Here is a 26,237-nt window from a genome sequence, read left to right on the forward strand (position 1 = left end):
ACGATAAATATTTCCTCTCCACACTTGAAGTTCACACCTTTCCTATATTTGTAGGTTATCACAGAATCTGCAGGACTGAAAGGGACCTCAAGAGGTCATCTAGTCCAATCCCTGCACTCATGGCAGGACTAAGTATTATCTAGACCATCCCTGACAGGTGTTTGTCTAACCTGCTCTTAAACATCTCCAATGATGGAGATTCCACAACCTCCCTAGGCAATTTAGTCCAGTGCTTAACCACCCTGACAGTTAGGGCGTTTTCCCTAATGTCCAACCTAAGCCTCCCTTGCTGCAATTTAAGCCCATTGCTTCTTGTTCTATCCTCACAGGTTAAGGAGAACAATTTCCCCCTCCTCCTTGTAACAACCTTTTATGTACTTGAAAACTGTTATGTCCCCTCTCACTCTTCTCTTCTCCAGACAAAACCAACCCAGTTTTTTCAATCTTCCCTCATAGGTCATGTTTTCTTGACCTTTAATTATTTTTGTTGCTCTTCTCTGGACTCTCTCCAAATTGTCCACATCCTTCCTGAAATGTGGTGCCCAGAACTGGACACAATACTCCAGTGCAGAGTAGAATGGAAGAATTACTTCTCGTGTCTTGCTTACAACACTCCTGCTAATACGTCCCAGAATGATGTTTGCCTTTTTTGCAATAGTGTTACACTGTTCACACATATTTAGCTTGTGATCCATTATGATTAAGGCTAAGATTTTGTCACAGATATTTTTAATAAAAGTCACAGACATGTCACGGGCAATAATGAAAAGTTTACAGAAGCCTGTGACCTGTCCCTGATTTTTACTAAAAATATCCATGATAAAATGAGAAGCCTGGGCAGCTGCGGGTGGGCTGGGAGCTCCAGGGTCCCCCTCCACTGTAGGCTCCAAACACCAAAGGCTGGGAGCTCCGGGGATCCCTCTTGCCACCCACAGCAGTGGGGAACTACGGGGATCCCTCCTGCCACCCACGGTGGCCGGGAGCTACAGGGATCCCTCCTGCCACCTGCAGTGACGGGGAGTGGTGGGGGTCCCCCCAGCCACCCACGGCAGCAGGAGCTGCAGAGATCACCCCGCTGCCTGTGGTGGCCAGGAGTAGCGGGGGTCCCCCTTGCCACCTCTGGTGGCCAGGAGCTGCGGGAGGTCCGCCTGCTGCCAGCGGCGGCAGGGGTCCCTGCAGCACCCAGCCAGGGCTGGCTGAAGTCACGAAGGTCTTTGGAAGTCATGGAATCCATGACCTCCATGACTTCTGTGATCTCCATGACTAGCCTTAACTATGACCCCCAGATCCCTTTCTGCAGTACTTCTTCCTAGGCAGTCATTTCCCATTTTGTATGTGTTAAACTTATTGTTCCTTCCTAAGTGGAGTACTTTGCATTTGTCCTTATTGAATTTCATCCTGTTTACTTCAGACCATTTTTCAGGTTTGTCCAGATCATTTTGAATTTTAATCCTATCCTCCAAAGCACCTACAACCAGCTTGGTATTGTCCGCAAACTTTAAGTGTTCTCTATGCCACTAGTTAAATCATTGATGAAGATATTGATCAGAACTGGATCCAGCACTGATCCCTGCAGGACCCCACTCAATATGCCCTTCCAGCTTGACTGTGAACCACTGATAACTATTATCTGGGAATGGTTTTCCAACCAGTTATGTACCCACCTTATAGTAGCTCCATCTAGGTTGTATTTCCCTAGTTTGTTTATGAGAAGGTCATATGCGAGACAATATCAAAAGCCTTACTAAAGTTAAGATATACCACATCTACCACTTCCCCCCATACACAAGGCTTGTTACCTTGTCAAAGAAAGTTATTAGGTTGGTTTGACATGATTTGTTCTTGACAAATCCATACTGACTGTTACTTATCACCTTATCTTCTTCCAGATGTTTGCAAATTGATTGCTTAATTATTTGCTCCATTATCTTTGTGGGTACAGAAGTGTATCATAACTCCCCTTTGTTTCCCCAACTTTAGGGAAATTGGCGCTGGTGTAGCTATAGCACAGCCTGTCCCACACGTATAAAGGTGCCATTTCCTGTCAGTTTACCTGGAATCATGTATTACAGGAAAAATAGCATTATACTTTGTTCTTGTGGGGTGGCAAAAGCTGCCAGCAGGAGAGAGAATTATGGGAGCAAATGAAGGCCATGTTCAGCCCTCAGGCGAGGGGGGAGAGCTGGTAGAGTCCTGCCAGCACACTCTAATAACTAACTTCATGCAGCAAGCTTAAAATCTCATGTGCTAGGCTCTTTTCAAGAACATGAACTGCTACTATTCTTCAGCATTCAGTTATTGCATTTTTGGGGCGCTTATTAGCATGTTTTTAGCTGTTGAGTGGAGAGTATGATCACTCACTTTGAAGGGCTGAAACCAGCAACTTTTCTGATTCCTTTTCTAAAAATCTCTTTTCAGAACAAGCCTTCCATTTTTCTTTCTAGATTTTTTTAAAAATGAAATTGTGAAAGACACCGGATAGCCAGGACTGGGAAGCCAAGTGGTCCGTTTAGCTGAAGAACGGACAGAGGTAGTGCTAGCTTCCTTCACATGCCTTAATCTTGACTACTTAGACGGGGGGAAAGGTTGATCGTGATCTTAGATTATTCACTCCTTTAGTGTCTCTCCAGAGATTGCCAACTGCAGTCTCAGTGGGCATCATTTCTAGCGGTGCTTTTGGAGCTATATACGTCTGTCTGCTTACAAATTGAGACCACCAGCTCATTTCACAGCTGTCCATCAAACCACCTTGAGATGGCAGTAAAGCAGTCACGGCTGACATTGGCTGGATTTGAAACATGATGACCCAGAAGTGAAGAGCTCTGTGTGATATTTTTTGCCTTTAACATTTTTGACTGGGCATTTTAATCCAAACAGAGACGCTCAGACATGCTTAGTATTATTTTATAGCATCTGAAACAATATTAGGCAGTTCACAGGCACATAAAGAAAGATATTTAGATTGTGAGCACTTTGGAGCAGGGACCATCTCTTAGTTCTGTGTTTCTACAGTGCCTACCACAATGGGGCTTAGTCAATGACTGTGTGGCTCTTAGGCACCACTGCAGTACCTAGGGGCATGGGTGAATTCTCTATCACTTGCAGTCTTTACATCAAGACTGGATATCGTTCTAAAAGATACATTATCATTGCAACAGAAGTTGTGGACTTGGTGCAGAAATTATTGGGTGAGGTTCTTTGGCCTGTGTTATGAGAAGAGGTCAAATTAGATGGCGACTTGTGGCCTTAAGAGTTGTGAATCTATGAATACAGATAATAAGCCTCTGCCCCAAAGAGCTTAAAATAGTACCGGAGACAAGAGAAATGAAGCCCTGCACCAAGAGAGCAGGGAGGGGAAGAGGCAGACAAGGATCGTGAGTTTGCTTTCGTGGCTAGGCCCACATCTTGGTGGCATGTTCTTTAAATAGATGTTTTGTTTTATAGGATAAATAGGATTATGATTAAAGCTGACTCTTTGCTTGGGGTTTTTTTGTTTGGTGAAGGGAGAAGTGTAGAAGGGGTGAGTATGAGTAGTGGAGGAGGAGCTAAGGGGAAAGAAGAATGGAGGAGGATGACAGAAAAGGTAGGAGAGGAAAGGGGAAGAGAAGACCAGAAATTGGCAGGGGAATGTGTGATCTGGTAGCAAATTGAACATGGGAGACAGAGGGATGAGAGGAGAACAGACAGTTCGTCAGACAGCAGGTGTAAATAAAAATAGTCCTAAAGGTATGTTTGGGGTTCCGATTGCATCTCCTTGTGGCTGATGTGTAGTATATACATTACATGGCCCCCTGCTCCAAATTCTGCTGCTGGAAGAGTCAGGAATGCTCTAGGAGCTGGAGCTTTAAGCTCTTCCCACCGCTGCTGGGGCAGCCTAGTGTCCTCAGTGACTCCTGGGGAATCCAGGGTGGGGTGTGGTGATGGAAGCTGCAGTCCAGCCTGCTGCTCCCTGGTGCCAGCATACACCGCCCTTGGCTTCATGGAAATTTAAGTTGAAAACCCCTAATTCACATCAGTGTGTAAACCTTTAGAAAATAGCAGCTCCTCAGGGTACTTGGCAGAAGTGAGTGGGGATTTTGCCACGGCGTAACTCATCACATATGTTTTAATGAATTAGACCTACAGAAAGAAAGAAGTGAATTCTTCCCCACTTGTTAATTTCACTCTCCCTACCTCCATTTTCTGTCTCCGTTTCCCCGCAGCCATCTGTCTTGTATTACTGCATAGCACCAACGGCCTCTATATTAATCACAGTTCTTGCTTTCACCCATCGGAGCAACTGGTTCTCACAGCTCTCTCTGACTTGGTTCTTCAGATCACTAATCACATCAATTTCCTTTAGAATTCCATTCCCTTAAGTGTTTCTCCCCCAGCATATTGATCATTATGAGGTTTGGTCTGGCCTGGCCTGGGGAGGAAGGTTGGCCCACTGGTTGGGGCACTAGTCTGGGTCTTGGAAGAATGGGTTTAATTCTTTGCCCTGCCATGGCCTTCCTGTGTGACTTGGACTAGTCGCTTAGTGTCTCTGTTCTTCAGTTCTCTACTCCTGGGGATATTGCGAGGATAAATACATTACAGACAGTGTAGAACAGGGGTGAGCAAACTTTTTGGCCTGAGGGCCGCAACTGGCTATGGAAATTGTATGGTGGGCTAGGAATGCCTGGTGGGAGAGGAGGACTCTATGGGATGTAGTGGGGGGGCTCTATAAGAGATGTTACTGAGGTGGAGGAAGGGGGGGGACTCTTGGGGTGTGGCACAGGGGGGGGTCTCTACAGGTGGTACCGGGGCCTCCTAGCAGCCATGCCAGCAGAGGCACCTAGGTGGTCGTACCAGGCACCACCACGGGCAGAGGCACCCTAGCTGGGACGGGTGCAGCCCCTGTGCAGTTTCGAGGCTCTCGAGGGTGGAGCTGTTGGAGACCTGGAAGGGACTGGGCATGCTGCTGCGTAGCGAGGGGCTGCCTTGTAGGGGCAGGGGTTCCAATCCCGGAAACAGCACGGTGAAGTCGCGCCTGCACAGTATGGCTTTGCGCGTGCCAGAAGATGCTGGAATTGTGAGTCGGGGGCTGGGGAGTGCCAGGCAGGCAAAGTGGAGCAAGCCCCTGACCCCACTCCCCAGTGGGAGCTCGTGGGCCAGATAAAAACATCTGATGGGCCGGAAGCTGCCCACGGGCCTTAGTTTGCCCACCCCGGTGAAGAAGGTGTGTAAGGTAATGAAGGCCATATAAGAGCCATAGATAAAATGTGTCCACCACCGTTATCACAAATCCTGTCCTCAGGTGCATGTGTGGAAGTCCTGTTGATATGTGTGAAAAGCAGATTGGGCCATTGTTCTTGCCTTGTTTTCTTCACATGCCCCTACCTTAATTGCTGGGTTATTGCCCTTTGAAACAAAAACCTATAGCCATGCTACGTTAGCATTCAGAAAACTCTTTGAGTCCCTGCCCTTCTGCTTTAGAAAGCACCACCCTGAAAAAGATGCAGACGAAGTACTGCAGCCATGCTCACCTTCGGCATGATCGTGTGATGTGCTTAGCATCATGTTGCAGGAGACTCTAGCCAGACTGGGCCCCCAGTGCAGAGAGGAGCCTAACAGGAGAAGTATGGTACATGGCCGGCTCTGAGAAGTGTGAGTGGTGCAAACTGAGGAAAGAACTTTGGCCCCAGTCCTGCAAAAGGAACTATGTAGGTGGAACCTTGCACTACATGGAGTTCCACTGAAGTTCAGGATCCACCCCTGCAGAGTCAATGGCAGGATCGGAGCCTGCAATGACTGTTAATGTTATTATTGACATGAGTCACAGCCTGCTCCCATTAAGGTCAATGGCTGCTTTGTCACTGTCTTCAATAGGAGAAGGAGCAAGTCCATTGTTCATATATTCCAGTCTCATAAACATTGAGGCATATGTTCTCAGTGCACAGGATTGGGCACCAGGAACCTCTGAGTTCTAATCCTAGCTCTGAAACTGACTCACTCTAGGGCACAGAGCAAGTCCCTTAACTTCTCTGGGTCTAGTTTCCCCCTCTGTAAAATGGGGATGAGAACACTGGCCTACCTCACAGGCATGCCTGAGGGTTCAGTAGTGTTTGTATTTGAAGATGCAAATGTCCAGCATACGTGCTCACATACCGTTAATCCTATATTTGAACAGAAGTGTTACCATTTGTTATTTTTTAGTGGCCAAAGTCTGGTACGCTGTTCTTCCCCCATCTCTAAAGTGGACATAATATTTGCCCTACATCACAGGGCTGTGTGAAGCTTAATTCATCCTAACCTACAAGGCTCTTCATAACCTCACTTCCAGCCATCTCTCTGTACCCATTTCCCCCTAGACTCCTCCCAGTCATCACTCGTTACATCTCCCACGCCTACTCTTGGCAGATGAGAGCAAGGAGATGGTATCTTATATAGGCTGCAGTATGAGAGAAGGCTGGAAGCCAAGTTCCTTGTCCTCCTTAAATCCCTCCTTGTACACTCTCCTCCAAGCAAGTCCTTGTCATGAATAACTTCCACTCCCTCCTCCTCCAGAAGTTTTGTCCTGGTTCCTTTGCCTTGTTTTATTTAGACTGTTCGCTCTCTGCAGCAGGAAATCTCTATCTGGGCACTCTGTAAATGTACTGCAAGTGGCCAGCCTGTGATTTGCTTGCTCACATTAAGTGGCCCCTTTCTTTTGGAGTAGCCCCATTGTCTTCAGTGGGATTACCTGCCGAGTAGAGTACTACTCAACATGAATAGTTGTGGCAGAACCTGGCCCTTAAACTCCTCAGTACTCATGAGAAAACCCTGTGCTTTTAAACCCAACATGGCAGGTCAACTTTATAAATATCATGAGCAATGATTTTTGCATTACTGTGGGCATTTTGCTTTGAAAATTCAAAAGCTTCTTTACATGAAAAAGATTAAGGTCATGGGGTTTAAAATTCACTGTTAAGCATTTGCAAATGAAAGCTACCAGCATAGACCTAATTCTCCAGACTTTCATATAATAAATGTGCCTTTTTAAGTTTGTGATTTAAAAAAAAGCAAAAAAAACCCCACAAGCATTTGAATAAATGTTCAACCTCCATCTTCCATGGAAACTCGAGATACAGTAGCTAACAGTTTTAAATGCAAATGAGGCTCAGTTCTTTTGTGTGTGTGTGTCTAGCTCTAATTCTTAGCTCTTTTAGTTTCTCTCAGTTATTGTGGTCTCTTTGCTCCTTGAGACAGAAGGGCAAGTGGCTCCCTCTGACTCTGACAACTGTGATGCTTCATTAGTCAGGCTGTAGGAGGTATGGTGACAGCTGTCTAGCTCTCATCCCTCTCCTGGAGATTTAGCATATCTGCTCGGTGACACATGGCCCTCGATTTGAGTTGCTTCCTGAAATCTTCCATTTGATAGCACAATGCCGCAGAGCTGGCAACTTATAAATGTACATTTGAGCAATTGTGCAACACTGTCTTGTTTTTCTTCACATTACCAAAAGTTCTCTTGACGGGAAGCTGATGATCCTGTGGCCTGACTGTCTTTTATATTTTTTTATGTGCTTGTTTTTGTTTTCAGTCCTCTAACCTCTGCTGGAAGATGATGAGCTGACTATTCAGATTCACAGTTTTCTTTCACTAAATACTCTTTAAAACTTTCTGATTTGGCCTGCTAATATGAGACCTGAGTTTGGGAGGTAGGGAACAAGTCAAGATAGTCTCAGCTCCCAAAATAAATAGTGAGCATTACACAGAATTGGGCCAGGGGATGTTGTGAAGGCCAAGACTATAACAGGTTTAAAAAAAGAACTAGATACGCTCATGGAGAATAGGTCTATCAGTGGCTATTAGCAAAGATAGCATGGGGTTGCAACCCTGACTCTGAATGTCTCTAGCCTCTGTTTGCCAGAAACAGGGACTGGATGACAGGGGATGGATCATTTGATGATTACCTGTTCTGTTCATTCGCTCTGAAGCACCTGGCATTGGCCACTGTCGGAAGACAGAATACTGGGCTAGATGGACCTTTGGTCTGACCTAGTACAGGTGTTCTTATGTTGGCTAAGAGATTCTAGGTACCATGAATGACTGTGGAGCCCTACATGTTGGCAACACGTACAGTTTTTGGTCTTGTTACATTTAGCTGTATGACTTTTTTTATTTTTTCCCCAGCTCCTGAAGTGCTGGCCCAGAAACCCTACAGCAAAGCGGTGGATTGTTGGTCCATTGGAGTAATTGCATACATTTTGTAAGTATCCGTTAATTTTATAACTACAGGGTTTGTAACACATTCACCTGTGCATATTCTTCCTCTGATCAAGGGAATCTCATCCCAATTGTCTGAGCCCACAGCAGTTGGAATCCTGGACAAGCCTCATCTGATGTGAAAGCTGCCATGTTGGCCCCCACAGCAGGGATTGAGCCACAGGCCTCCAGAGCTAAAAGTTAGAGCAGTTACAGCTTGAGCTGAAGAGCTAAGGCTCTTTAGGTGGCTATGCCTATAACAGTGCTGGGGATCAATGGGCAGCAGCTGAAATCTGCTCTGTGTGTGTGTGAATGTGTGAGGTCAACCTCTAGTGGTTGGCCTACAGGGAAGAGAAGGGACCTGCTGCTTGTGATGTCTATGGGAGATTCCCTTCAGCTCAAGTGAGGAATGCCGAATTATAAATATCAGCATTCTGGGCCCAGCTCCCTGTGCGTGTATGTGGGTTAGATAGTAATTGTGCATGTTGTCTGCAGCATTAGATTCTTTACATCAATTGGCATTTGTACCAAGTCTGGTTCCTTGAAACATGTTTAGGCTGCTGCAACAGGCTGGCTCAGATAGGCCAGACAGGGCACAGCTAACATGACAAACTTGTTCTCTTTGTACACTGAAGCAGGGAACAACCCTGTTGCTACTAAGTATAACAGAAGCCAAGTTAGACCTGTTGATGCTTATATTTCCAGTGATATTATTTTTTCACTTTATACAACTGTCACAGTCAAACAAGTCTGCAGCAAAAAGCGACTGAAGTGCCACAGCATCAAATTGTTCCTACTTTGTTCCTTTTCCCTTTTGTGTAAACATTTGATGGCTTGTCAACATGAATAACTTTTCCATAGTGCAGCAGAGCTATTTTTGTCTACACACTATTTAATTGCTGCATTATCCATTGCTGCACAGTGCATATTGTTTGTCTGTCAACCGCATTTTCTTTTAATCCTGAGTATAAATTTTATGACTTGTTTTCCCCAGTGCCACCCAAATGGTTGTTTACCTCTTTTTTAAGTATATTGCACTGTTTTTCTTTAACAACAACACAATCCTGAATAATGTCAGATTTCTGACTCATTAGCTGTTCTGCTTGCGCGTCTGCAATGTTCTCCTCTGAAAACGTCGTTGAGTGCTGGATTTTCCTCAGAGCAAGTTTTAACAGCAGAAGGAGGCAAAAGGAGGAGGCAAAAGAAGGAGCAGAGAGAATCAAAGCTATTGGCACTGCTAAATCCTTAGAGCCAAATCCTGCCTTGTGCAGTCTCAGGAGCACTGAAGGAGCAGAGCTATTGTGGGGCAGGATGGACAAATATTAAATAGGGCTGTCAAGCAATTAAAAAAATTAATCACAATTAATTGCACTGTTAAACAATAATAGAATACCATTTATTTAAATATTTTTGGATGTTTTCTACATTTTCTAATATATTGATTTCAATTACAATACAGCATACAAAGTATACAGTGCTCACTTTATATTTATTTTTATTACAAATATTTGCACTGTAAAAAACAAATGAAATAGTATTTTTCAATTCACCACATACAAGTACTGTAGTGCAATCTCTTTATCATGGAATCTGAACTAACAAATGTAGAATTATGTTAAAAAAAAACGCATTAAAAAATAAAACAATGTAAAATTTTAGAGCTTGCAAGTCCACTCAGTCCTACTTCTTGTTCAGCCAGTCACTCACACAAACAAGTTGGTTTACATTTGCAGGAAATAATGCTGCCTACTTCTTGTTTACAGTGTCACCTAAAAGTGAGAACAGGCTTTCGCATAGCACTGTTGTAGCCAGCATTGCAAGAGATTTACATGCAAGATCCGCTAAAGATTCATATGTCCCTTCATGCTTCAACCACCATTCCAGAGGACATACCTCCATGCTGATGATTAGGGCCCTACCAAATTCACGGTCCATTTTGATCAATTTCATGGTCATAGGCTTTTAAAAAGAGTAAATGTAATCATTTCAGCTATTTAAATCTGAAATCTCATGGTGGTGTAATTATAGGGGTCCTGTCACAAAAGGAGCTGTGGGGAGGTTGAAAGATTATTGGGGGGGGGTGCGGTACTGCTACCCTTACTTCTGCACTGCTGCTGGCAGCGGCGCTGCCTCCAGAGCTGGGGGGCTGGAGAGTGGCGGCTGCTGGTTGGGAGCATGGTATGGTATTGCCAACCTTATTTCTGCGCTGCTGCCTGCAGAGCTGGGCCCTCAGTCAGCAGCTGCCACTCTCCAGCCACCCAGCTCTGAAGGCAGCAGCGCAGAAGCAAAGGTGGCATGGTATGGTGTTGCCACCCTTATTTCTGTGCTGCTGCTGGTGGGATGCTGCCTTCAGAGCTGTGCACCCGGCCAACAGTCGCCACTCTCTGGCCCCTAAGCTCTGAAGGCAGCGCAGAAGTAAGGGTGGCAATACCGCGACCCCTCTCACCCCAAAATAACCTTGTGACCACCCTGCAACTCCCTCTTGGGCAGGACCCCCAATTTGAGAAACACTGGTCTCCCCCAGGAAATCTGTATATTATAGGGTAAAAGCACCTAAAAGACCAGATTTCATAGGGGGAGACCAGATTTCATGGTCCATGATGCATTTTTCATGGCCATGAATTTGGAACCCTACTGATGATGGGTTCTGCTCGATAATGATCCAAAGTAGTGCGGACTGACACATGTTCACTTTCCCTTATCTGAGTCAGATGCCACCAGCAGAAGGTTGATTTTATTTTTCGGTGGTTCGGGTTCTGTAGTTTCTGCAGCAGAGTGTTGCTCTTTTAAGACTTTTGAAAGCATGCTCCATACCTTATCCCTCTGTGATTTTGGAAGGCACTTTAGATTCTTAAACCTTGGGTCAAGTGCTGTAGCTATCTTTAGAAATCTCACATTGGTACCTTCTTTGTGTTTTTGTTAAATCTGCATTGAAAGTGTTCTTAAAATGAAAAACATGTGCTGGGTCATCGTCCGAGACAGCTATAACATGAAATATATGGCAGAATGCGGGTAAAACAGCAGGAGACGTACCATTCTCCCCCCAAGGAGTTCAGTCAAAAATTTAATTAACACATTATTTTTTAACGAGAGTCATCAGCATGGTATATGTCCTCTGGAATGGTGGCTGAAGCATGAAGGGGCATATGAATGTTTAGCATATCTGGCACGTAATTACCTTGCAATGCCAGCTACAAAAGTGCTCTGCGAATACCTGTTCTCACTTTCTGGTGACATTGTAAATAAGAAGCAAGCACATTATCTCCCGTAACTGTAAACAAACTTGTTTGTCTTAGGCTATGGCTACACTTGCACTTCAAAGTGCTGCCGCGGCAGCGCTTTGAAGCGCTAAGTGTAGTCAAAGCGCCAGCGCTGGGAGAGAGCTCTCCCAGCGCTGTCCGTACTCCACCTCCCTGTGGGGAATAACGGACAGCGCTGGGAGCCGCGCTCCCAGCGCTGGGACTTTGACCACACTGGCGCTTTGCAGCGCCGCAATTTGCAGCGCTGGAGAGGGTGTGTTTTCACACCCTGCTGCAGCGCTGCAAATTTGCAAGTGTAGCCAAGGCCTTAGTGATTGGCTGAACAAGAAGTAGGACTGAGTGGCTTGTAAGTGCTAAAGTTTTACATTGTTTTGTTTTTGAGTGCAGTTATGTCACACACAAAAATCTACATTTCTAAGTTGCGTTTTCACGATAAAGAGATTGCACTACAGTACTTGTCTGACGTGAATTGAAAAATACTATTTCTTTTGTTTATATTTTTATTACAAATATTTACACTGTAAAAATGATAAAGTGATCACTATACGCTTTGTATTTTGTGTTGTAATTGAAATCAAGATATTTGAAAATAAATTTCAATTGGTATTCTATTGCTTAACAGTGCAATTAAAATTGCGATTAATCACGCTAAATTTTTTAAATTGTGATTAATTTTTTTGAGTTAATTGTGTGAGTTAACTGCCATTAATCGACAGCCCTAATATTAAATAATTTAGAGATCACTGGGAACTCATTAATACTCCTTTTAAAAGGAGTGGCGTTCTCTGCCCTCAAGACCTGCCGTCTAACAGCTGCAAATATGGGGCTGCAGGGCCCAAGGCACATTGCTGAGTGAAGCACTCCTCCTCGTGTGTTTTCCTGAAGCTTGAATCTTAGGTTAGAGGGACAGTCTAGCAAGGTTTTTCTGTCCATTTCTAAGTCAAGTCCTCAGTCCTGCCTATGCTAAGCATGGGACTTCAGCCTGGCTCAGAGGCTAGATGGTAGAGAACAGCAGGCCAGAGGCTTGGCCACTACTAGCTTTTCTTTCCCGGCTACAGTCCAGTGTAAAATTTTTACCATAGAAATACTTGTGTTGATCTGGCTAGTGCTGCCTGGTTATGCAGAGATAAAATTAGTCCATGTTCTCTCCATGTCCTCAGCTCCATTCAGCCATGGCACATGCAACCAAATGCTTTTTGCTGCAAGCAGGAAAGCGGGAGCTGAGCTAATGAAGATGATCAACAATGTACCCCCCCAGCACTTGGTTAAGAAATACATCCTCCCAGTGATCTGTGTGTAACTATCAGAGGGAAGGTTTCAGTCCTGCCCTTGAGACCTGGCTCAAGCAATGTTACCAATTTACACTTTTTTTTTTCACACCAGTGAAACAATGTTTTTTGCTGGCATCAATGCAACAGTATCTCCTATTTGTTTTCAAAATCAATTTGTGCTTGTGTTTTTCAAAAAAGATACACATACTTTTCTGAAGTCTTAAAATTCCACCTACCCTATCAGGAATTTCTTGCCCAGCAGGGTGAAATCCACTGAATAACAATGAGGTCCTATAAGAAGAGGTGGAATTTTAAGGCTTCTGGATTAGATAGATTAGATTTTAAGGCTTGGAAAAGAGAAGACTAAGGGGGGATATGATAGAGGTATATAAAATCATGAGTGATGTTGAGAAAGTGGATAAGGAAAAGTTATTTACTTATTCCCATAATACAAGAACTAGGGGTCACCAAATGAAATGAATAGGCAGCAGGTTTAAAACAAATAAAAGGAAGTTCTTCTTCACGCAGCGCACAGTCAACTTGTGGAACTCCTTACCTGAGGAGGTTGTGAAGGCTAGGACTATAACAGCGTTTAAAAGGGAACTGGATAAATTCATGGTGGCTAAGTCCATAAATGGCTATTAGCTAGGATGGGTAAGAATGGTGTCCCTAGCCTCTGTTGATCAGAGGATGGAGATAGATGGCAGGAGAGAGATCACTTGATCATTGCCTGTTAGGTTCACTCCCTCTGGGGCACCTAGCATTGGCCACTGTCGGCAGACAGATACTGGGACCTTTGGTCTGACCTGGTACGGCCGTTCTTATGTTCTTATATCTAATAGGAATCTAATTTTACTATATACATTAAAAAGTATAATAATAACAATGATTTGCCACTCCATTACTCCGACATCCCATCTCCAGTAATACCCAATACCTGATGCTTTGAAAGAAACTGGAAGCCCCTGTGATGGACTTAGCCAATGGTACATGTTCGGTGAAAAAGAGAATGGGATTCCCTCCCAGTCTTCATAGTAAATAGCCCTGCAGGCTTTTTGATACCACATTGATGGGAACAGTATTAGTGCCTAGACTGGATGAAGAGAGAGAGACCAGTTTTGGATCTTCAGGTAAGATGATAATTGGCCTGAGATGAGTGACTCCATTTGACTTTATACTTGTATTATTCGCTAACACTTCCAAAATAACTCTCTCAACTAGGCAGAGAATGCTACTGTATCTAGACTGGCTAAAAAGTTCCAGTGGGTGAAGGTGAAGCCAATACCTGCTTAACAAACCAGGCTGTTAGTGCCAATCATTGTGTGTGTTGAGGGGGGTCAGATTGAAAGTAATTTCTGTGCAGAACAGAAAACATTTACCAGCGCTTACTTCCTCTTAGCATGTCACTATTGTTGAATTTAAAAAGATGGCAGTTTAGGGGAACCCAATTCAGAAGCAGGGCATAAATGAAAAATGTTTTAAAATATTGTTACTTTTAGTGCTTTAATTACATCCAAACAGAAATACACACTCTCCCAGGATAGTCTTGAGCTTATGACATTGAGAAAACAAGCTATTTCTTATGCATTGCTGTTTTTGATTAATAGTTGGCTATATAATAGATCATAAGCACACAGGAAAACGTAACCCTGATACGTGATGATGTCTTAGGAAATACTTCCCTTCTTTCAGTGCCAGCCACTAATGCTTTTTTTTAAAATCACATCCAGATTTCAGCATCTGCAGCAATGGAGTTTTATTTTATCAAAAACTAATTTTATATAAAAAGTCATTACTCACAAGAACTAATTTTAGCAGCTTGAAACTTCCTGTTATTCCAGTTGTAACATTTTCCAGTTTGAAATAGCTTCATTGTAGGGCTCCTTTTCCCACTGGTGTCAAGGCAGTTTTGGTATATGTTCAGTTTAATAGAAAAAAGAGTGAGAGACTTTATCAAATTCCTATCCCATGGGTTTGACCCACACGGACAAGCTCATGAATGCCAGGTGGCTAAAATTCTGGCCCCTCAGATTCCTTTACATGGCGAAGATTAAGTTAATAGAAGCAAAAAATGGAAAATTGCATCATAAAGTTGAAAAGAGTCATGGGCTGCAGCACATTCTGCTTGAGCGTCTGATTATTTATATTTAACAAATCATTGATAGAGTAGCATCGTTACTGTTTTATTATTATTATTTGTTAAACAACAATGATCTGTAGAAGGCAGTCCCCTTCCCAAAGACTGCGCCATCCCTGTTGTTGGGTTGTTTTTTACTTCGATGTAGATGTGCATGAAATGATACTAACAACTTACATTATATAACACTTTTTCTTGAAATTTTCCCAAAGTACAGTACAAAATGTAACAGCCTGATATACAGGAAATAATTCCCACTACCACTGAGACAGAGCCCCCCACAGGGAGAATTGTGGCAGGTTTAGCAATACCAAACGTCACTACCCAATACCTTAGGAGAGGAAATGAGCAACGACATCCATTCGACACTGCAGGGGGAATTAATGAAAGCAAAATGTGGTTACCCATGTTGGGACCCAGGATGCCAGATTTAAACCCTGGGAAAATACAATCCCAAATCAGTCCTTCAGTAGCTTCATTATCCTTGTAAATGTACTCAGTGTTCTCTTTATTGTTGTGCCCTGGAGAGCCGCACAGTTCAATCAGAGGTGACAGTGTCAGCCAGAACGAGTGTGTCTGCTCAAAATGAGAAAAATACATATATTCCAACAATAAGTAACACGTGGACAACTTCCCATACAGGGCATTGCTTCAAAGTCAGACCTGTCTGCCCCAGGCCTTACCTCTACCCATGACAGAGTGTAAAAGGGGAACCCTCACCTCTATGCTGCCCTGGGGACAGGCGTGAGTGCAGCAGGTGATTACCCCTTTTCAGTTATCGTCCTGTCCTTCAGCTTCTCCAAGGGCTTCTGGGCTTTCACCTTATTATGGGCACTTGGTGGGTCTGGGCCCTTGAACAGTTAGGATCTTCCCCAGCTGGACTCTACTGAGGTGAAGGCTTCTGTTGATGCCCGGTCTTTTGGGAGTGGCTAGAGGAGGCTGGGTCCACCCTCTCCCCTGGGCTCCAACCCAGGGCCCAATGGTGGGCAGCTATGTCCTGCACGTTAGGGTGCTATGCAGCTGCCCCCGGACCACTTCCTACCCAGATTGCCCTTCTGCTCCTGGAGTAAATTACAGAATCACAAATAAAGTCTCGGACCTTCCCAAGTCTCTCCTTTGTAGGTCCGATCAAGTCTGTTTTCCCAAGTCTCAGGCCACAAGAGCTCCTGGGAAGTACTTCCCCAGAACTCAGAGCAGAGTTCTGCTCCCTTCCACTGCCTACTCTCCTCTAAGCTGCTCTGCTTCCCCTTATAAGCCCCGTCTCCAGCTTGTACAGACTTTGCAGGTATGGTTGGGCAGGGCTGCCTGGGCCCATTGCTGCTGCTTAACCCCTTATTCTCTAGTGTGGGGTTTGTGCACCCCTCACACACAGATTTCAACATGTGCTATTATATCAATAAAGAGTGTGCATGATTTACCCTGGTACGTCCTGCATTGATTGCAAGCTATATGCTGGCAATATGCATTTGATGTATAGAGCCGCTCCTGTAAGTGGAATCACAACCATTACGCAGTGGGAACGTGTGTAGCTTGTTTGGTTTTGCTTTGCTTTGGTAAGGAAATAGGTACATTAAGCAGGCCCCTACAGCACTTTCCCTAGAACATCAGAAAACATGGTTCTCTTTTGCAAGTCCAGCTGTGTTTTTCTTATTAGCATCCCATTTTATTATTTGGTTACAGGGTGGGAGTACATTTGGGGAAGGGTGGGAATGGTAGGCACAGAGAAAACATAAGAAACAACCAGTTGCTATTTCTGACGTGGCAAGACCCTTAAATAGTCCTTAAAGTGCTTATGTCTTTGGTGAAACTTCAAGAAAATGATGACAGCTAACAATTGATTGAAACTCCCCCAGGGCGAACTAGGATTTTCCCACTGGAGAGAGATTGTGTATTTTATTTTGACTATTCACATAACTAAAGAAATATAGCGAAACCTTCTGAAAGTGAGGTCATTTTTTTCACACAGAATCTTTATAATGGGCCAAATCTAAGTCACAAGGATTTTGGCTAAGTAAGGATCAAGTAAAAACTAGGTAAGAACCTTGGAATTTGGCCCAGAAAGTGGAATCCCACTACAACTCACTGTCATCACAAATTGCATGTGGGATGACTTTGGGACTCTGAGCAGGGTCCTTTCCCATTTTGCGTTGCAAAGCCAGTCCATGCTCTGTGTAAAATCCAAACTCATCTCCCTTCCTGGGCTCTGGCTCTATTAAACAGATTAACAATAAGATGACATAAAATTCTACTCATACCTTCTCTCCATACTTGGCTACTCCTGGGGTTCCTCTCTCAGGGCTGTCCTGCCCACACCCTGTATCATCTTTCCCTAGAAAATTGCTGTTATCTCCGATATATCAAGATAGAGGTACTGAACCACCTGGCTCAATGAGTTGACAGAACCCACTTACTCCTAACAGGGTGGGGTGTTTCAGTTGAACACTGCCAGCCACATACAGGTTCTTCCCTATGTTCAGCATTAACAGAGTTTCACTCTATGCCAGTTCACCTATTAGCAGGTTCTGTTGCATTGCCCATTGTAGGAGACCTTGGAAAAGTGTTAATGTCACGGATAGTTAATAATAGCTAATCAGCTGGAGCAAGAGCTTCTTCTTGCACTGTCATGAGAGGAACATGCAAATATCTGAATGGAGTGGGGAAATGACTCCCTTAGTTCTGGACTTGTCAGCAGAGCTGACCATATGCAGAGAGTGGAGCACATTCCTCTCGGGGATGGTGCAGTGCAGGCCCTCCTGGAGGAGCTCTGGAAGGGACTGCTCCTGCTGAGGGAGAATCTCTCCTGGAGCTCTTTCTTGGGCATATGCTTCTGTACGGCTCCCTAGCACAAGGCAGTATTTAACTGCCACCCTCTGTCCCTGCAATTACCTGAAGGCGGAACATTTTTCAGCCATAAACCTCTGTAAACCTAACTTAGCTCTTGTACCCTGGCCAAAGTAATCAGTATACTGTACACTTTACATGAGTTATTACTCTCGCTAGAGCCGCCTGAGAGGACATGCACATGCCTGTTCGCTGGAACAGGAAGGAGCGTGCAGACCACAAGAGCCAGGGTTTGTAATTTCCTCAGGACGTTTTTTTGTTTGTTTTTTAAGGAGGATACTGGGAAATGAAGGAGAGGGGCCAAGAGCTATGGAGCTTCTCTTATCTAGATCACGGGATAAGAACCCACCTAGGGAAAGAGAGAGAGATTTCCACCACCCTGTAGACTGGTTAAAACAAAAAGTTAAATATATGAATAAATAAAAATAGTGAAATTTATATCAGTAATTGTATGTAACAATTATGTACATTTTATTTAAATAAGCAGCTCTTCTCCCTGCAGCACAGCAATACAATTCGGTATAACCCACAGGTAGCAAATGAGCCATTCATAAGTTTATATTTCCCTCCCTGCCCTTACAGATCTTCACTCTTCAGTCCCAATATTCCATACCGTGGGGGAAACACCTTTCAGGATGCGGGCCTGAGGCTCCTCAGTTCCCAAGTCTCTTCAGCCCTTTTGGAAATGTCACCCTTAGTGCGCCAAGGTGGGTGAGGTAATATATTTTATTGGATCAACTTCTGTAGGTGAGAGAGACAACAAGTTGGTCCAATAAAAGCTATTGCCTCACCCACCTTGCCTCTGTAGCCTGCAAAGTGAGCAGCACTCTCCCACTCTGGCATGGAAAGGCTACAGAGTAGAGATCACACAGAAAGAGAGGCTAGAATTCTAGTCACTTTCCATTCTATGTGGAAAGCTTTCACTACTGCCCTTTGCTGAAGAGCGAAACTGGGTAGGTTCCTTTGTATGAAGATCTCTACACCTGAAGGTATCTGCACAGGTAAGATAACCATAATGGTATTATTCAGGATGAATAGCTTCCTCTCTGTGTGCATATCGTGGGGGCATGATCAGTCCCTGTGACTGTGGGCTCTGAACGTTGATATTTGCCATAATAATATAGGTTACGTTAACATTCTTAAGCAGTCATAGAGTTAAGTAACTATGGCGCTTTATCCCAGTTGTCTGAATTAGTTTTATTTTATGTTTTCATTGATCAGGCATGTGGCATGTTATGTCTTGTTTAGATGCATAGATAGACTGTTGTGATCATGTAGTCTGACTTCCCGCATAACACAAGTCATAGAATTTCACTCAGTGATTCCTGCATCGAGCCCAATAACTTGTGGCTGAGTTAGAACATGTCTTCTAGAAACATTTCCAATCTTGATTTAAATGTAAGAGCTTGGCTGGTGTGAAAACATTTTATAGGCCTTTGATGAGAGCACTTGCCCAAATGGGACACCTCTCAACACCAGAGTACATCGGCTTTGAAAGATAAAAGGCCAGATTTCAACCTCAGTGATACCATAGAAGCAGCAAAGAATCCTGTGGCACCTTATAGACTAACAGAACTGTTAGTCTATAAGGTGCCACAGGATTCTTTGCTGCTTCTACAGAACCAGACTAACACGGCTACCCCTCTGATAAGTGATACCATAGTAAATCCAGAGTAACACTACAAATTCCTGTGGAGTTACTCCAGATTTATTCTGTTGTACCTTAGATCAGGATCTGGCCCACTATATAAAATATATCTGTAAAGCAGACTGAATCTTCAGAGTTAACAAAATATTGATAATTTTACTGTGTGTGTTAAGTGGGTTCAAATAACCTTAAGGGCAGGAAGCTGGCTCTCTGTTATAAATAACGCTACTATTTTATATTTTACAGATTTTTTTCTCTCACTCCTGTTGGTGCTACAGAGTAATGTTTCAGCTAGATCCTTATTCTGTTTACAATGGCTGGCTCTCTTGAATTAAGTACTTTATTCAGGTTAATCATCCTGGGGGTTAAGAAAACCTTATGAAAGTATTATACGAGTTCTGTATCAGACAGGTGTGTGAAAGTAGAATTCACATCGGGGCCTAAAGAGAAGTGTAATCGAGATGCTTGAATTCTCATCACTTTTTTATGAGCTGCCGCCCTGTCAAGATTTGCTCTGTCATGGGATGGGCAGGAGTAAAGCCACCTTGTTGTGGTCTTCTCTTTCTCCCTAAGATATTGGCAGCTTGGGCCAGCAAGTCAGAAGCAAATTCTTTCTCTGGGAAGGGTAGAAGAGTAATGCTGTGATAGTTGCAGTAGTCTCATTTGCTGCCTTTGTTTCCAAAGCGGGAAAATAATGCCTTTTTGCCAGAAGGATGGACTGACTGTTCTCCAGATGATTGAACAGTGTGTGCAGCCACTAGCAACAGCTGATCTATCACTTTTTAACCGATCTGCAGGAATTCCACAAACTCTTGCCTCCTTATTTCCCTTACTCTTCTTTACAACGCTGTGGAGTTTGTCGATAGTGAATTCACCAGGATCGTTTTGTGTGTAATGGGTCAATTCATCAGCAGCCTTAATGTCAGGGTGCAAAGAAATTGGAGGTACATTTCAAGTTCACTCCAGGATGCCCCGCACTCTGCTTCTGTATTGATTAGCTGGCCAAAACTGGAGTAGACCACTCTGAGTGAATTACATTTCTCCTCAGTGAGGTCGCGCAAGTGTTTATATTAGGAGGCAACATCGTTACTGGCAGAAGATGTGACAATCAGGTTCCAGACACCCTCAGGGGGTCTGAACCACAAAGAATAAGCAATTGAATCAACTGATTGTATACAATATCATGGTACTATAAAAGTGTATCGAGTAAGGTCTTTTATGAAAGCCAGTGACACACTAGTGATTAATATAATTGTGAAATGCATGTATTAACACTATACAAGGAATTATGGATACTCATTGATATTATGCTTTAAAGTCTGTGACCAGACAAAGGGAGAAACAGGTTTTCTTCCAGACAGGAGGGAAGGCAGCTATCTCCCTGTCACCAATGAAATAAAGCATTGTAGAACCAAAACAATGGACGCCCCATTTACATAAGAGTCAACAAGAGGCTGGGAAGACCATAGGAAGAGAAGAATAGCAGGGAGTCATCCTGACCCTGGGAGCAAAATAATGAGTTTGGGGAAATGTAAGGAAAAGCAAAAAAGCTGTGTTGGTACCTGTCATTTGGGGACAAAAGGAGCAACACCCTCTGGTTCTGTGAACAGTGGATCTTTCTGGCTTGAAGGCTGAAGATGCTGGTAGCTTGATGTAAGTGAGAAAGCTGCTCAGGCCAAGATTGTAGCTTGTTTGAGTTATGTTTCAGTTACTAGACAGCATGTTATTTTTGTTTTGTTTGTAAGCAGATCTCTCTCTTTTTCTCTTGCTTAGTATCACTTAAATCTGCATTTTTTAGTATTACTATAAACCACCTCAGTGCTGTTATATTAAAGTGTGGGTCCTCAGCTAATCTAACAGGCTGGGTTGTGCATGGCCTCTTTGGAGGCAGCATACTTAATTTCTGTGAGTGACCAGTGAGAGGGACTGGTCACTGCAGAGAGACACCTCTTGGGAACTGGGGTTCATGAAATGATACTTGCAAGGCAAGGTTTAGACTGGCAGAGTCTCAAGGAGTTTGCTGGTGAGGCAGACAAACCAGTTGGCAAGGAGCTGTCACACCATGTAAGCTCCAGCAAAGCCCTCTCTTGAGGGGCAGCGTGGTAATACAGTGGTTTACCGTTCTGGGCTCCCTGTGAAGAGCATCACAGAAGCTTCCTCATGTGAGATGGCTTTGATTTCCATAAAAGGTTTGCAGTCAGTATCGATTGCTTTATTACAAGCACCCTGTAGCTTACAATATGTGACCACACATTACTTCTCAAATGAGCCATGCAATCAGTGCTTTTCAGTGATGGTTAAGGATTAACAGAGATTCAGGGCTTATTGGGCATTTTGTTTGGGGTCCAGTGTTGGTCATAGTGGCATTGATTGTGTGGGATCTGAAGTCCTTTCAGGCAGGTTCAGTATCAGTACACTCTGGCAGGGTCTCAGACCTGTTCAATATTTCAACTGCATAGCGATTTCAAACGCTATCGATTTTTAGGTTAGATAAATCAAATTTTGGTAACCCAATCATTGCTTTGCCAGTGCTTTTTAGTCTAAGACAAATTTGCAGAGACTACTTTATGTTTTTCACTGGCAGATGGATAGTTTTCAATTATAAGAGATTATCATGTAATCAAACATCTTCTTTGTTGGGCCGTCGTTACTCTGCCAAGTAAATTGGTGAATTTGCTTCCTGTGAAACCAGGTGTTCATAATGACAAGCTCTTGAGAAACACACAACTGTAAAAAGTGTTCACCGTCCAGGGTAACAGGGCACTCCACTTGAAACCGGCTGCCAACTAAACATGGAACAGCGTTAACTGGGACGACTTAAAGTGAGGAGTTACTGTATATATAATGCTTTGGTGGTCAGTATCCTGATAGATGGGACTGAAACATGGCCCCCACTGTCAAGATTAAAAAGATTCATTCAGTACCATTCAGACTGAGCATCTTTGAATGATCGAAAACATTGAATGGTAGAAATTCAAGCCAAATGAAGATACCTGTTTTCTAACTAAACAGGTCCTGTGCTCTCAAACAGTTACCCAGTGCTCTCTAAGGTGGTATGGTCTTTTGTTCCAAATGCCTACCAACTTCTCTGCTATAATCATCTTCGACTTTGACCCAGTGAATGCAGAATGGAAAAGACCTCCTCAAACATAGTGGCCGGACAGCATCAATAAACACCTGTCCCTCATAGGTGTAACATGCCAGATTTGACACAGGACAGAACATTATGGAAGCACATGGCCCCTACGCTGCTCAAGTGACAGCATGAGAACTAACCTAATCTAAAGATAAGTGATGAAGATTGGTGCAACTCAGTGCAGACACAGTACTTGGAACAGAGCAGATAGAAAGGTCCTCTGTTACTGTGAGCAAAAGCACAATTCGCTTAAATGCTGGATCAGTCTCTAAAGTACATTTGTCATTTTACAGTTGTGGTGTTCAGACCTGTATGTAAAACAAGACAGCTGGGGAAAATCTTTGAATGCTTTAATTAAAATGCCACTGCTCATCTGGTCTAACTATACAGACAATGTTTTATGTATGCTAACATTCTAGTTATCTTAGAGCAAAGCTTCCAAAATGCCTAGCTATAAATACATAGGGCCAAGAGATTTGCCTAAGTAAAGATAAAACAAAGATTCTGGGATTGGATTTTTTTTGTTATATGGATGCAAAAGATCAAGCATTAAATTATTTGTAGTCCTTTGTCAAATATACCCTTGTTAGCATCTAGATACCATGAGGGCTGGAGCTAGATAAATGTGCTAGGTACATAGGGGGAGAGATGATATGACACCTACAAGAAGTTAGCCAACTAATAATGGGTAGGTTGAGATGCAGTTGGGTAGAGCTAGAATGTATTTATTTAATGTATGTATTTATTTATTTATATATATATATATATAATTAAATATATATATATGTGTGTGTGTGTATAAAATTATCTATTTTTGAGTGTATTCACCCTCCCTTGCCCTTTATCAATATGTTGCTTTTCCCCTTAAATTGTAAGCTCTTTGGGGCAGGGACTGTGTGGGTAAACAGTGCCTAATGCATTGTGGGTACTACCCAAATCCAAACAATAATGATTGATAAGTACAGCTTTTCTTTAGCAGTGATTCAGGAGTTTTATTTTCTGTGGGACATTAAGAGTAAGATGGGATGGATGGGCAAGGAACCTTCCCCTCATAGCTAGTGCCTGTGGCACAAAAGGGAGGGTGCACCTGCACTACAGCTGCCTGTAATGCAGATGTACCAGAGAGTGCTCAGGACTAGTCCTGATGCTGCCCCTACCTTGCCCCAGCCAGCAGAGCTTGTTGCAGGAGCCATGTTCCTTTGTGCGCTCCAGAGTTCCAAGGGTAGGGGATGCCTGCCTCTGCACTCTCATCACATTGGAGCTGCATGGGCCCTAAACCACTGGAAGGAAGTCGATTTAAATTGTGTGTGGACTGTTTTGGGGACCAGAGACTTCAGAAGGGCTAAGAAAGGCCATGGAGAAAGGTCCCAGCAGTGATAGAGGCTGTGCCGGGGGTTCTGATCTCTCTCTACAACGCAGAGCAGCACTCCATGAAAACTTCCTCTACTCCCTCATAGGGGCAGAAATGGCTGAAGGGCTCATGGCTATTGTGTCTGATCCTATGGGTCCATTGGCCAAATGCCCCCTGAAAAGGGGGTGAGGTGAGGGGCACAGATGCCTCTGCAACTCTGAGGCTGTAGTAGCTACTGTTTCCATGGAGAATTCTTGCATAAAGCCCATCTTCATCTGTGCTTCGCACAAGGGTCAGGATTGGGCCTTCGGCAATCAGGACTCTGTCTGTAGCTGCAACAAGGCACTTGCTCCTGACCAAAGAAAGCATCTCTTAGAGAAGCACGTGACTCTTTTGGGAAGCTTGAATGGTGCCATGTATTTCAATCATGATTCACGATTATGAATTCCTCCTCCTCATTTGTTACCTTCTCCCAAAAAGTGATTAAAGTGCTTCACATCCCCTTATCTGTTTTGTTTATTAGGCTGTGTGGATATCCTCCATTTTATGATGAAAATGACTCCAAGCTCTTTGAGCAGATTCTTAAGGCGGAATATGAATTTGACTCTCCATATTGGGATGACATCTCAGACTCTGGTAAGGAGCTCATTTAATGCAATAGCCATGTCTTGCACATTCCTTCATATTACTGACGTCTACCATGCATACTTTCCAAGGGTGAAATTTGGATCTCCATAGTATGCCTAACTCCTGTTAACTTGAGGTCAGAGGGAGCTATATGTTCAACTGAGGGCAGGATTTTAACCCAAATATTTTTTAAGCATCATGGGAAATTATTTCCTGAGAGCCTCAAATTAAGTCCTGTCTCCTCCCAGTGTCAGGCATAAAGCGCCCAAACTTGACTTGTAGAGAAGACCATGAAATGAGAATTGGTATTCAGCCCCAAGAAAACAACATACTTTCATTTTTCCAGCGCATCTGAATAAAATGCACATTTTCATCTGTCTCCAATAATAGAAAACAAAATAATTCAGCTTTTTTCCCTGAATGTGTATTGCTGGCCTGATTGATGAATCTGTGCAGTGTAAACAGGAAAGAAGCAAACCCAGGAAATCAATGGCTTCCAAATGAAAATGGCTAAAACAACAAGGAAAGAAAAATCCCATCAATCCCCTGGGAAGGGAGGGCATGTGGTCTAGTAGTTATAGCACTAGGCTGGGAATCAGAAGTTCTGGATTCCATTCATGAATCTGCCAGACTTGCTGTTTAACCCAGGCATGTTATTGAGGTATGTGTACACTGGAGTTTGAGGTATAATTTCCAGCTCGGACAGATGTACATGTGCTATTTCTGATCAAATTAGCATGTTAAAAATATCTGTGTATCTGGCACAGCACAGGTGGCAGGATGGAATAGCCACCCAATTATGTACTGGAGTCCCAGGCCGGGTTGTGCTTGGGGCAGCTAACAACTTCCTAGTGCTACAAAATTTCATACTGTGTACATCTGGTGCCCAGATACCACAGTGATGGTAGAAATCCATCCAGGGGAAGATTTAGGGAATTTAGGAGCACAAAGCTGAAAGTCAGTGGGACTTTTCCTGAGAAATCCCCAGAGTGCTTTTGGGAATCTCCCCCAAATAGATCAGATTAACACCAGGAGCCTAAATCAAACCACTTCATTCCAAGTTTGGCTTCTCAGACAAGCAGTTAGGTCACATTTTTCAGGCTGCCCCAGACACCTTTGATGTCCTCCCTTCAATGGTCTTCTCTCCATTTAAAAGTCTCCTGAACACACACTGCTTCAAGCCCAAGAGAGCTGATCACATTCACCACCTATCTTTCTTATATTTGATATTTAAAAAACAGCAGCCAAAACATTAACAGAACCACCCAGATGTGACTTGACTGAAATGAGTAACCACAGGCTCTGTAACCCTCCTTCTTCTTCTTCTCCCCAACCCCTCCCTACTTTTTGTCACCCTCCCTCATGGTGTCACATTTAAAATATAACACACAAATCCTTTGGGGCCAGTGACTGTGTCTTCTGTGAAGCCGCTAGCTTACTTCTGGGGAGGCCTATTAAATAATGATTAAATGGTTAAAATAGGAATGTGGAGACTTTTAAATATCTGTCTGACCTCCCTAATACAGAGTTGGAATGCTCAATATGTGGGCTCAAACTTGATAATTGACTCCTGGGTCTTTATTATTATTATTGATCTTGCCTATTGGGCTACTCTTATGAAAGGCAGATTTCATTTTGATGAGGGTCCTGTATGAGTGGGTGGGGGAAGGGGAAGAAAGTCATTGTGTCGTACATCAGTGTCATTAAGACGAACCTTTAAATACCACTGTGTGTCCTTGCTTCTCCAGGCGTCAGCCC

The 26,237-nt window shown here is 43.6% G+C and overlaps 1 protein-coding gene across 3 annotated transcripts in view; it reads left to right on the forward strand.

Annotated features, from left to right (window-relative positions):
• Positions 1–26,237, forward strand: part of CAMK1D (calcium/calmodulin dependent protein kinase ID) — a 362,522-nt gene that overhangs the window by 311,096 nt on the left and 25,189 nt on the right. For all 3 annotated transcript variants that reach the window (XM_045030977.1, XM_045030990.1, XR_006582309.1), the window contains 2 exons: positions 8,137–8,212; positions 24,376–24,488. In XM_045030977.1, coding sequence (XP_044886912.1) covers positions 8,137–8,212; positions 24,376–24,488 — 189 coding nt within the window. The remainder of the gene's footprint in view (positions 1–8,136; positions 8,213–24,375; positions 24,489–26,237) is intronic.

Source organism: Mauremys mutica, chromosome 1 (genome assembly GCF_020497125.1).
Source record: "Mauremys mutica isolate MM-2020 ecotype Southern chromosome 1, ASM2049712v1, whole genome shotgun sequence".
NCBI lineage: Eukaryota > Metazoa > Chordata > Testudines > Geoemydidae > Mauremys > Mauremys mutica.